Source organism: Diorhabda sublineata, chromosome 6 (assembly GCF_026230105.1).
Source record: "Diorhabda sublineata isolate icDioSubl1.1 chromosome 6, icDioSubl1.1, whole genome shotgun sequence".
NCBI lineage: Eukaryota > Metazoa > Arthropoda > Insecta > Coleoptera > Chrysomelidae > Diorhabda > Diorhabda sublineata.
Genome location: NC_079479.1, coordinates 5,685,578 through 5,698,540, shown reverse-complemented (window position 1 = coordinate 5,698,540; position 12,963 = coordinate 5,685,578). Strand labels below are relative to the sequence as shown.

At 30.4% G+C, this 12,963-nt stretch overlaps 3 protein-coding genes across 3 annotated transcripts; 1 reads left to right on the top strand and 2 right to left on the bottom strand.

Moving 5' to 3' along the window:
• Positions 1 to 484: 484 nt before the first annotated feature.
• Positions 485 to 6,811, bottom strand: LOC130444844 (glycosylphosphatidylinositol anchor attachment 1 protein). Its single transcript, XM_056780125.1, has 7 exons — positions 5,949 to 6,811; positions 5,702 to 5,893; positions 5,303 to 5,505; positions 3,790 to 4,012; positions 3,406 to 3,498; positions 2,215 to 2,575; positions 485 to 803 (listed from the first exon to the last, which is right to left on the bottom strand). Exons 1-7 carry the CDS (start codon positions 6,466 to 6,468, stop codon positions 500 to 502), a joined length of 1,896 nt encoding a protein of 631 aa, XP_056636103.1. The 5' UTR covers positions 6,469 to 6,811; the 3' UTR covers positions 485 to 499.
• On the top strand, positions 6,807 to 9,839 carry LOC130444846 (ADP-ribosylation factor-like protein 2). Its single transcript, XM_056780127.1, has 5 exons — positions 6,807 to 7,005; positions 7,076 to 7,186; positions 7,244 to 7,406; positions 7,461 to 7,541; positions 9,129 to 9,839. Exons 1-5 carry the CDS (start codon positions 6,941 to 6,943, stop codon positions 9,261 to 9,263), a joined length of 555 nt encoding a protein of 184 aa, XP_056636105.1. The 5' UTR covers positions 6,807 to 6,940; the 3' UTR covers positions 9,264 to 9,839.
• On the bottom strand, positions 9,752 to 12,931 carry LOC130444845 (protein CLP1 homolog). The gene is made up of 5 exons (XM_056780126.1): positions 12,343 to 12,931; positions 12,081 to 12,251; positions 11,828 to 12,018; positions 11,438 to 11,754; positions 9,752 to 9,968 (listed from the first exon to the last, which is right to left on the bottom strand). Exons 1-5 carry the CDS (start codon positions 12,821 to 12,823, stop codon positions 9,857 to 9,859), a joined length of 1,272 nt encoding a protein of 423 aa, XP_056636104.1. The 5' UTR covers positions 12,824 to 12,931; the 3' UTR covers positions 9,752 to 9,856.
• Between the last annotated feature and the right edge of the window lie 32 nt (positions 12,932 to 12,963).

Here is a 12,963-nt window from a genome sequence, read left to right as displayed (position 1 = left end):
GCAGCCTCTCTCTCATCAGAAATAATTTTTTGATTGCAATTTTGACGGCATCTGCATTGTATATCGACAAATGTTTTTGCAGGAATTAATTTTCCTCCCTTATTCCTGTATGCCAAACCTTTTATCCTGTTATACTTTTGTAAATTTTATAACGATATAATATTTCGGCTCAATAATACTCAGCAAAAAAGGGATTCTTTAGACTGATATATTCGTGTCGTTCATGCGGTCGTCAGATCTGATGCCGTGTGACTTTATGTGGAGTACTTAAATTTTTGCCATCCCAATACGCGTTATACAACATTTGAAAGAAAGGACTTGACACACCCTATTAAATAATTTCCTATAACAATGTTGGTAATGATTCACAGGGACTATTTTGACATTTTGGGGACCTTCCCATACATCAGTACTTCTAGTAACAAATGCTGTAGCCCTATTTGTTAATAAATTAGTTGGAGGTAATGTAATAGGATCTATATAATTTCTTTAAATATATTTAATCATTTTTTTTATTTTCATCTACTCCACATTCTTTATAATTGCTAAATGATACAATCCAGAAGCATAACCAGTTCGGTAGAAAAATATACATTACTATTATATACGACCAATTTCCATATATCATTGAATCTATTATACTGTAGATAACCGATTTCTGTGTGGCGTCCCATCCTCTTACAATGATTTCTTTAATTTTTTCCTCGGGAAACATGAAGTACGAATTAATCATAACTACAACAGTCAAAACTGTCAGTGGGTGGACCAATAACCACAAAATTTTTTGAAGAAACGAATACAACCTGAAATTTAAAAAAAAATATTTTAGTAATTTAGTTTCGATTTAAATAACATAAGTAGCATTAATTCCTCCAGTAATAAATGAAGTAACTGTCAAAGAAACATTAATCTATAATTTCAGTTATACTGCAGGACATTAATAAAATATAAAGGCAAGATCTATAAAAATACTCAACAAATAGTATTATACCTAAAAATATGTGGTATTTGTACCCCCTTTCAGATGGTACGTGACTTCAACGGTCGTAGGTCAATAAAGATCTTCTGCAAGTTTGAAATATATCACTATCACTTAGATGGTTCTAAGCTTGCGCAAGAAGCTGGATGGGGCATTTGTGGACCAAATACTACTAGGAAATCACTTACCATTTTTTAGTTAGATTTGCTAACAATAAGCAAATATTCTCAGTAGTGTTTGCATATAAACCTCTCAGCCAAGGGGCTTTGAAGGTCCTGAAAGCTATTGAGTGCACGTCCAAACTAACGTGGGAGTGCCAAAAAACTCTAAAAGCACTACCTATAAAAAACAAAGTAACTGAACGCATGGCTAAAGAATCAAATGGAGTCTAACTGGAGAAACACTCCAGGCTTAAGACAATCCCAAATATTCATAACCATATCAGCTAAGAAACGACATCAAATTGGTAGTGTTGGGGGACAGTGACCTGTTAGGTCACTTACATGTTGGGCATGGCAAAGGATGACAACTTCAGATTCCACGAACAAGCCGTGGAAACAGCACAACATCTACTCTGCGAATGTATTGCCCCTTTAATTAAAAGGCTTGAGTACCTTAAAAGAGTAGTATTAATACCTAGGGAAGTGGGACACAAAAACCCCAGAAAAATAATCTCCTTTGGGTCTTGTACAAAATATCTTCTAGTTATAGGTGCAGAGTGGCTGTAAAGCCAAAAAAGATTACCCAAAATATCTACAATATATATTGGAAAAATATTCCGGTTAATAAAAAAGCAAAAACTAATGATGATTGACAGAAACTATTGATAATTGAGTTGATTAAATGATATATGCAAATTTTTCCCAATCAGATACCAAAAAATATCAAGTATTCAGTTTAAAATCCTTTTCATTGTGCAGCCTTGGAATACCTAATTCTAAAAAATATAATATTATTTTATTTTCCCCCATTTAAACATGTATTGCTCTGATGTATTTTAATGACAATCCAATAAAAAAACAAAGGGTGGCTTTTGGATATAGAGTCACATAGACAGCGTTCAATGAAAACAGGTAATGCCCCTTGCTTTGTTATGTACTAAATGCCTTTTGAATTAACACTGTTAATTCTTGATGTCTATGAATAAACAGTTTGTGTTCCCACTTAATTTAATATTGGAACTTATTCCTTCCTTTCTTCCTAACATATTTAAAATTGAATTAATTGAACCTTACCTTGAATTAGTTGGATTAATCAGAAGAGCTGCTGGAATCACAAGTGTAGCACAGAATAATCCGAAAGAAAAGTTATTCATTGAAATGCAAATTAATACTGTACCCAGTTCCAACATAGCCATGACATTCAACAATTCCATGCTTTCTCTGCATTTTCTCAATCCAACAAAAAATGGCACTAGTAGTAGTACTGCAAACGAGGCTACTAACGAGTAGAATATTGTCGAATTTTGATCACTTTCTGTCAAAATCGACTTGTATTGAGGAATATTTGATAATAGAATTCCAATAAAGTGAACAAGCAAAAATATTATAATTACTTTGTCGACACGAACGGAAGGCTTTGAGCTTGAACGTTTATCTGAAACAAATTACACCTTTTAAATTTTCATTTGAAACTATCCAGTGAATTATAATTAATTTCTAGTAAATCATAATCATTTAGTAGCACCCTCTTGTCCATCGCTATACATAATCCTCTTATAACCTAAACCATTTTACTCCATCTTGGGCATCTTAGATTCTGTTAGAGGATATCTTTTTTAAATCGTCCGTCCATCGTGTCGGCGTGTTTCTGTATGCTTTATCCCTATAACGCCATTATAGTATTCTCTTTGTTCATCTATGATTTGAAACTCTTGGGACATGGCCAGCCCAATTTAAATGTGTGACTCATTCAATTGCATCCATAACTTTTGTTCTTCTATGCAGTTCTTCTTTTCCTAGAATGGACTTTTCTATGGATTGTTGAGTATTTACAGGTTTTGGCGTCAATGTTAATGTTTCCGAGGCATAAGACAATACTGGTAAGACGCATTGGTCAACCACTTTTTATTTGAAACATGTCGGTATATCTGACATGAATATATGTCTCAGCTTGTAAATGCAGCCCAAGTTAGTTCTATCCTTCTATTTACTTCGCAGATTTTATTGTCTCTTTCCTTTTTGACAAATAAAATGTTTTAAATCAGAACGATTTTCAATAAAGATGCTATGATATCCATATTCATTCAATTTTATACCAAAAAGGTAGTCCTGGAAAAATTTGATACTGTTCTTGTAATATTTTGATTTGAAAATGACCAATTAATAACTGATGCTGGTACAAACTATTTTTTGAAAAACATATATTCTATCGCAGCAATGAAGCACTTTTTTAAATCTCTTTTATTATATTTTCCAAAAACTCACCTTCTTCCATAGTTTCTTGTAATTTGAACCACCTTGCACATGCCTTAATAAACATCGTACCAGCTATAAGACAAACTGATGGTATGTAAAGACCTGGAAAAACAAGTTTATACAAGTATAACAGTTTGGAATTGGCAAGAGCATCCTACAATTTCACAGATAACAGATACCTTCAACATACACAAAAATTACTGTAACATCAATACATCCAAAATAAGTAAAAGTGTAATTTTCCAATTTTTAAAAATTCAAACATTTATGGAAAGAAGTCCTTAAGCAAATTCTTGATGTCATAAAACGACAAAATTGATAAAGAAATTATTATTTGGAGTTTCTCACGCCGTTCTGCTTATGTCAAACTTACTACATTAAAAAAATACTTACTTATGGAAATATATCTATCAGAAGATGGTAACAAATAGAAGAAAAAACTTTGATGGAATCGTTCTAGAAGATTATTTAAACTTCTAAAAATTCCTTCTATTATTCTGCCAGTACCCATAGTCCATATTTTATTGTTATTTCTGGTATTAGAATTTTCAAATCCTTCTAATGTCAGGGCTTGTATGCCAAAACGGTGGAAAAGACCATGGTTACCATTAGGTATCTATAAAAAATACATAATGTATCAGAAGATGGAATTTTTTTGTCATCTAATATTTTTAACATCAAGTTACCAATTTACTATCTGCTTGAACAATTAAAATTATTTAAAAATTAAAAAAGACTAGTTTTCAAAAGCAAATAGCACTCATTGTAGTTGATCTATATGGATACAAATCATTTTTGTTCACTCCATTTTGTTATCAGAGACCTGGTAGTTTTTATTGTAATAAATTAAATATTGCAAAAGTGACTATAATCAAACATGAATTTAAAAAAACATTACATGAAATATTTAGTAAAAATAATTGAGAAATATGAAAATTGGACAGGTGTATAGTATAAAAGTAAGGACAAGGTACAAAAAAACTTATTTTAAATTAATGCTATACATCAACAGCAGAGCAAGCAGATATACATAAAAGGTAAATGGTATTCATGAATTGATTTAATGGTTAAAACCTTGAAAAATTAATAATGAAACAATGATAAACTTTTCTTAAAAATAACAAAAATTTCAAAAAATCTGATAAATTATTTTAACACAAAAATAACAAAATTGTAACAAACTCAAGTTACAAATCAGAAATTTTTTCCTTTTTTATGCTGTTTTTTTTTTCCAAAGTCGTTTCCTTTTCTCTTTTTCAAAGATTGTAAAATGGATGACTGTTTAGGCAACTTGACAACTTATTCACATACAATATGCACCTTTTTTCACCAACACCACATATTTAACAATTCAGTTAGAAAACTATAGCTCCCATTTTGGTACTTTTTTTTTCATGGTCAATACCAGTATGCAATATTTGAAAATAAGTGTAAATCCCTAATAATTTAACAGAAGAATGTGTAGACTGTAGACCCTTTGCATAAATTTGATGTATTAGTACACAAATTTGTTGAAAAGCTCATAAGGATGCTAGACAACTTAGATACTACATTTAAATAAAATTTAAGATAAAAAAGAAAATTCCCTTAATTATAAGGTGAATAGCCCAATTTAAATTAAAAGTGAAACTGCAAGATATTTACAAAGGTCCTATAGGATACACAAAAAAATTAGACCAAATTAATCCATTATGTCTTTGGTGTAAACTACTTGTGACATAATAAAATAATTTATCAGTACATATTTATGCAATGTAGAAATTAGTGGGTAGCAATTTCTTTGATATATGCTTAAAAATTGACTTAACAGCTCTATCTTTAAAGAGTGCTAGAGCTTTACAGAACCTCTAATACTTATCTAAAAATTTAATGACCTACATTAAAAATATAAGTATTATCTACATACACCAACTGCTTGAGTTGCCATCATCAATAACAAATTTTGGAAATTGTTCCACCATTCTTTAACAGGATCACGATAATACCTTGGTATCCGGTTTTTAAAAGTTTGATAAACTCCTTCCTTTGTACACATTTTTGATGCTAAATTAAAAAGATCCAGATTTGGTAACTGTCCATTCAAACCTTCAACTTTTATATCCATTTGACCTAAAAATATAAACATCATTGTAATAAATATATATTATTTTTATATTTATAAATTATTTCTTAGACCTTTTAGGTCTAATTTTATAACAGAAGAGACCTAAAATCAAGATAATTTAGAAACATAATTATATAAAATGTCTAAGAAATAAGAAATTAAAAAAATACTTTTATTTACTTCACTGTAGACTGAACTTACCAATTTTTTCACTATGCAATTCTAAATTTATTGCCGCTTGTATAGCTCCTCCTCTACCTTTTAAATCTCCATGCTGTAACACATCTTCACTTCCACAACTAACACCATAATAGGCTTCTAACCATGCTTGAACTCCAAGCTGTTCATGCTCAGTGATCAAGAAAATTATATCTTTTGCCCAATATTTTTCTTCTACAGCAAACATAAAAATTATTTCACAAAATATGAAAATATATGTATCACTTACTATTTGCATATTTAGCAAATGCCAACATAATAGCCACAGAGGGGCTTGTGGTAGCATGAACACTAGTACTTGGTCTATAGGGTGTACTTAATACTAATGCCTCTGTACTAGAAGCTCTCGGAGCTCTGAGAATTCCATATACATTTTTTCCTGAAAACTTCTCACGTTTGTTCAAGGGGGAAATTAGGGTGAAATTGTGTAAGTATGCATCTAGACCAATTTGTCTGAATTTTGCCAATAGCCAAGGATAAGGAATTGAATCTTCATATTTGTTCATTTCATCTAACAATTCTTCATGATATCTAAGTGCTTCCTTATCTTCACGAAATTGAGATTTTACCAACCCAGGTAGTAAAGCATTTTCTGAGAAATACGTATTAGCGTTCATTGGAGGATATGCCAAAGTACAAAACCAAATTACACCAATTAAATAAAATAAAACACAAACTTTGCTGTAACATTTTAAAAGCAGTTTGACAAATTTGCCTTGCCCTGTGGTCGGATCCGTTAATAAACCCATTCGATAATTATTATTTTAATATTAAATCGTAGATATTTTTTAGTGAGAATATTAATTTAATAATGAACATACAACTGTCCCTATATACACCCTATGTAAAAATTATCTTAGTTTATTTTGGTGATTTATGTTATAAGCACTCTTCTTCTCCCGTTCCAGACGTGGCCTACTCTTTAACAAAATAACAACTCGCAATTTTTATATTAAATATAAATAATTCAAAATTGTTATTAATTACAGAATTGAGAACCCTGCACAAGTAATATTATGCGATGATAAAACTACAAAATGTAGCTAGGGCTAGATTTGCAAGTAAAAGAAAAACAAACCTGGAATTTATTCTGTCATATATCATCCTAACCTAAACGTATGACCGTCAAAATAAAAAAACATATTTATAAAATAGTTGAGTATTAACGTCTGAGAAGTTAAATTTATATTTCAAATACAATATTATTAATAATTTATAAAAATGGGTTTTCTTACTGTATTAAAAAAGATGAAACAGAAAGAAAAAGAAATGAGAATATTGATGCTGTATGTATTAGTTACCCTATTTAATATATTTATATCCCATAACTGAATACTTAGTTTAAAATACTTTCAGAGGTTTGGACAATGCAGGTAAAACTACCATATTAAAAAGATTCAATGGAGAACCAATAAATACTATATCACCAACTCTAGGATTTAATATCAAAACTTTGGAACATAGGGGGTAAAAGTTTAATCTCGAATAATAGATATAGCTATGATTGAATTTTGCAAATTCTAGATTCAAATTAAACATGTGGGACGTTGGAGGACAAAAGTCTTTGAGATCATACTGGAGAAATTACTTTGAATGTACAGATGGATTAATATGGGTTGTAGACAGTGCTGATAAACGTAGACTTGAAGATTGTAAAACTGAATTACATTCATTATTAAGAGAGGAAGTAAGTTTTTTTTATAAATATACTATGAATCTACTTTAAATAAAATGTTTTCAGAGATTAGCAGGTGCCACATTGTTAGTATTTGCGAATAAACAAGATTTACCCGGATCATATGATATAGAAGAGTTGAAAACAGTAAGTCTTCCTTCTTATTTGCTATTTGCATATTATACTTTACTAAAAACATGGCAAAATTCATAATATATAAATAGGCAACATCTTACATATTTTGGAACTAATAATTTCTACTGAACATATTGTTTACACTACCACTACACCAATACTCACAGTTACACTGTATGACTCTTGTTTCGATATCCAAGCTATAATCTTCAGAGACTGAAGGTAAACTAAATCTTATTAACTTGATCTACCTATTTTATACTAAATTTTCCCACCAATGAACTTTGAAAACCATTTCAGCAGAAAAACTTCTTTGGTGGGAAATTTCAGATTCAACTACTAAAGTGGGTGAAAAGGAATAGGTCCTTTGTGGGCATGAGTATGAAGCTTATTCTGTTTCGAGACAGCAAAGAGAGCAGTTCTGGAATGCCTACATCTCAGTGGAGTTACGCTGCTCTTAGAGATTCGGCACGCGCGAATTAATTTTACCTTTTGTATATCTTTTGGTGTATATTGTTTTATTGATGTATATATGGTAAGTTTAAGTAGTTATTGAACTTGTTCATTGTGCTACCTCTTCACCATCCTCAACCCTAAGATTAACGCGCATAAGCCAAGAGGCAAGTAACAAATGATCTGAACAAAATAGGAGTCTGCAGATGGTGGAGTAATACCGAGGACAGGAAAAAATGGAGTTAAATAGCAAAACCAAAACATGCAAAAAACTTCAGTTTAAAAAGGAGAATAGTTAGAACTTGGATGGATAACCAATATTCCACCAATACTTAGGTGTATTCTTGAGTTTTACACTGATATACTGTTGCAAATCCAAAAATAAATACTTGTTTCCCTTATAAAAATACTAGAAGTTTAAAAAAGAAAGAAGTTTTAAAAATTCTAGAAAATCATACCAAAATAAATGGAAATATAAACAAACTTTTCAGAAACCGTAAAGCAACTCGGATTTTAAATATATAAATTATATTATGAACAAGATTTTGAAAAGCACAAAAATACAAAAACCACTTTAACAATATGCCAACTATACTTCCCATAGATTACAATATGAGAGTACTTTCAAGGTTGCAGGTGGCGAAACAACTCGTTAGCTTGTATTTATCCCATGAATTATGTCATCACCCAACATAGGTTCCCATAAGAAAATGCTAAATGTAAATTGTTTAGAGAGTTGTTTTGGCTTTTCAGCCACTCTGCCCCTATACCCCCAAGATTTTTGTACAAGTCTGCATCTCATTCTCAACCTTCTTACCTATATAATTGTAAATTCGTTGTTTGCTTATTGTAATCAGTGGCATAGCTAAATTTGGTGAAGGCTACTTTCTACAGATGACTACTTAATTTATTCATTTTTACGCTCAAAAAGATTATGACAAACATGTTCAGGGCCCCTCTTAATTTGAACTGTGAGTCATTTCTTGCAACATATTTGGTAAGATATATCGATTGGGTAGATCTTGAAAGAAAAGAAAAGGCACATCATTGATGCAACTTCACTGATATTAGTCCATGATACTCTTTTGATTATAATACAAATAATAATTTTCTGTAAAATTAATTTATATGTTTTCTCTTATTTAGATACTGGAATTGGATTCAATAAAAACCCACCATTGGAAGATAGTTTGGTGCAGTGCTGTAACTGGAGAAAATTTGTTAACTGGAATAGATTGGCTGATTACAGATATTGCAACTAGAATATTTACATTGGACTAATATAATCAAATACATTATGTAAATGATCTACATGTTACGTTCTAAAGGGGCTCCTCACAATAATTTTAGTATAACTGCATCAATAAAATTTTTTTAACTAATAGTCTTAAATATGGCAATTCAACAGTAGCAAACCACAGACAGTTTATGTCTGTTACAGCTTAAGTTTGGATCTTCTGTTAAACTATAGATCCTTTCTGTCTGTGATAATTGGAGAGCACAATGTAGGTTGAAGTGAAATCAACTCTGCCTGATTAAAGACATAGCACAATAAGAACAGTTGAAGATGATGTTTGCTTAGACAAAGAAAAATTCAATAACATTTGTTTTTATATATTGAAAGAAATAATCAATGAACATTCTCCAAAACTGAGTTTCCATAGAACCTCTGAAGTTCTCTATTGTTTCATTGTTGTTTGTGAAGATTCAAAAAAAGCCTAAATTCTCAGAATATTATTAATAGGTGCAGGGATTATTAAATAATATTGTTTCCTTCAAATATTATAATAAAATATGACAAAATAATAATTTTTATTAGATTATGTCTTTTTGTACAATATATAATTTATTAACTAATTAGTTTATTATTTTTTCTAATGATTGTCCATAAACTGAAGTTCAGATAAAACTAAAATATTGTTTGGCAAAGGTTTTGGTTGAGGAGAGAGTACTGTGATGATTTGTCTTTCTGTATCAACATTTGTACTGAAAAAAAAAAAATAAAAATCATACCAAAATAAATGGAAATATAAACAAATTTTTGAGAAACTGTAAAGCAATTCGGATTTTAAATATATAAATTATATTATGAACAAGATATTGAAAAGTACAAAAATACAAAAACCACTTCAACAACAAGCCAACAATACTTCCCATATATTACAATATGAGAGGACTTTCAAGGTTACAGGTAACAAAACAACTCTTAGCTTGTATTTATCCCATGAATACTGACGGCACGCATCCCACAGTCGATTTCCCTAAATCAGCCTTTTAAGAAACTCTAGCAAGATCAGGGATGTTCTCAAGAGCAATAATATAAAAAGGCAGTCTTAAACTCGCTTTCAGTTCAATAACATAAATTTTTTTGTAACTGTCTGTACATAATATTGCAATAACAGTGTTGAACATTTGGGCAGCATTCATTGTTAGAAAATTTACTATAACAAATCACAAAGCTGCAAAATGAAACTGAATAATTATATACTTGCTCCTGAAAAGTGCCATGATAACCATATAACTCTGAAACGATTTTTGTACTTTATCAATTTAAAAACTGGTCTTCAGTTATCATCATATCAAGAAATAACAATGGTATCTACTAATTTTACAGTAAAATTGAATTATCTGTAAAACTCAAAGGTGTTTGAGTGCTCGATATAGCACCAATTACCAAACTCTTTCTTAAATTTTTTGTTCCTGTTAACAACAATGTTTCCGAGTAAAGACTAAACAGCAGTTGATAGCATGTCACATCTAACTTTTGAAACAATTATCTTGTTGATTATGAAATAATTTAATCAGAGGACTCCTGTATCCTATTATCAAAAAACTCATAAGTTATTTTTTTGGTTTAAAATTATCATCAATTTTTTTTAATATTCTTGGGCATGTGTATTAGATATCTGACAAAATTAATCCTGAAGCAATTGTTATCCAGTATAATACAATTTAGAGAATATACATTGGCCAACACTTTTTTTAATTTTATGGCTAAAATTTATCATATTCATTGGAAATTTACATATATAAGGTACAGTGAAGTAAAGTGTTTAGGTTAATCTAGAAGTGTAACTGCTGAAAAATATGCTCAGGCAGTTATTTTACTGGAAGTGGGACAGTTTATCTCATACATCTAATGCCAGTTTGATCGAAAGTTTTAGGGACATAGGTCAACACTTGTCAAACCTGTCAAGGTAGATATCCTATTACTATACAAGTTCAATATAGTTTTTTTATTAATCTTAGTTATAAGATAACAGTGTTTGATGAAAAAATTACTGCAGATAGATATGGAGTCAGATAGCTGAATCTGATGGAAGGCCAAGAATCCCAGTGCAAGAACCAGCTTTGGGCAAATTCCCGGGCATTATACTATTTTATAAATGTCCAATCCATTGGGTATTTGCCCCACTATCCATATATAAGCCTATTCAGTATAATTAACTACTTACACACAAACAAATCCAGCAATATGGGATGTAGTAATTTCTTCATCCTCCTTCTCAGCAAAACTTACAGCTAAAAGATGATGCATTAAACCAGCATTTGGTGTTAAAAGGACTAGTTTCATCATATGATCATCTGCTTTCATTCCCAATGGAAGGCAAGAGTCTGGTAATGCTGGAGCACCAATTTTATAAATTTTTATTTCAGAAAATTTTAAATCAAACGAATGTGGATATAAGGAATTCTTTGTAGTGCCATAGAAATATTCACGAATTCTTTGATCTCTTGATTCTATTCTATTACTTTTAGAACGTTCTACTACCTAAAAATATAAAGTGTAAGTAAAGTAAGTGGAAATTAAATTTATTTTCAATAAATTCATGTTATATACTTACACCTCCACTTTTGGGTAAAAATATAATTTTAACAAAATTAGGCAAGTCTCTAACTAATTCATTATAAAGTCTTTCTTGATCCAACACCATTATTACATCCACTTCAAATGTTTTAGCTGAATTTAATAATTGTTTATAACCTGCACTTTTAATCCAACCACAAGTATTTATTATTACTCCAGATGCCCGAGCTGAAACACATTTTTAAAAGCTAAATGTTTAAAGTATCATTTTAAAAATTTTGAAAACATACTTCGCTTATTCACCTCTAACCTCTCTTTAACCACAGATGCTAGTTGCTCATCTAAAATACTGAATAAATTTACATTAGACATTGGAGCTTTATGACCAAAATTGTACACCAAAGGAGCTTCTTGAGAAAAACCTTCTTCTATACCAGCAGGTCTTTCGACCATCACAGCTCCTTAAATATAAAGTTTTTTATAGTGTAAATGATTATAAGACTAAATAACACCAAATTAGTTTGGTCAATTGATTAACTTTCAGTTAATTACCAATTGTTCCGGGGATTGAAATGTATCCTTGTCCAACGTCAAGATCAACAAAAATTGGTCTTCTACCCATTCTGGTAGCATAGTTCAATAATATTCTACAAACAGTAGATTTTCCAACATCAGTAGGTCCCACAATCATAGCTATCGGGCCCCTCTTATTTTCTTTTTCAGCTTCAGTTCTCATAATCTCTAGAGCGGCATGACAATTTGAATATATTACCATAGGAGTTTCTTTTGCAATATATATTACATCAGTTTTTCCTTTAACTTCGACAACGCATCCATGCCATGTGAAAACTGCAACTTTTGCTCCTGATGTAAATTCGTAAGTTTTTGCTTTAACTAATTCGGTGCCAAAAATTTCAGCAGTACCACTTTTTAAAGTTAAATAAACTTTTTCATTTTTAGACTCTACTTCGAATCGAAGTTCATTGTCTTGTTCTAAAACAAATTCTTGAATTATTTTTTTGTCCGTAGACATTTTTGTTTTATTTTAAACTGTGCGAACTTATATGAATCAATAATAACAAAATTGCAGCATTTAACATTAAAACGTAAACAATATCAAACTAAGGAGGTTTACTTCTTCTGTGTTTGACACGGCATAAAAAAGTTTTGTTT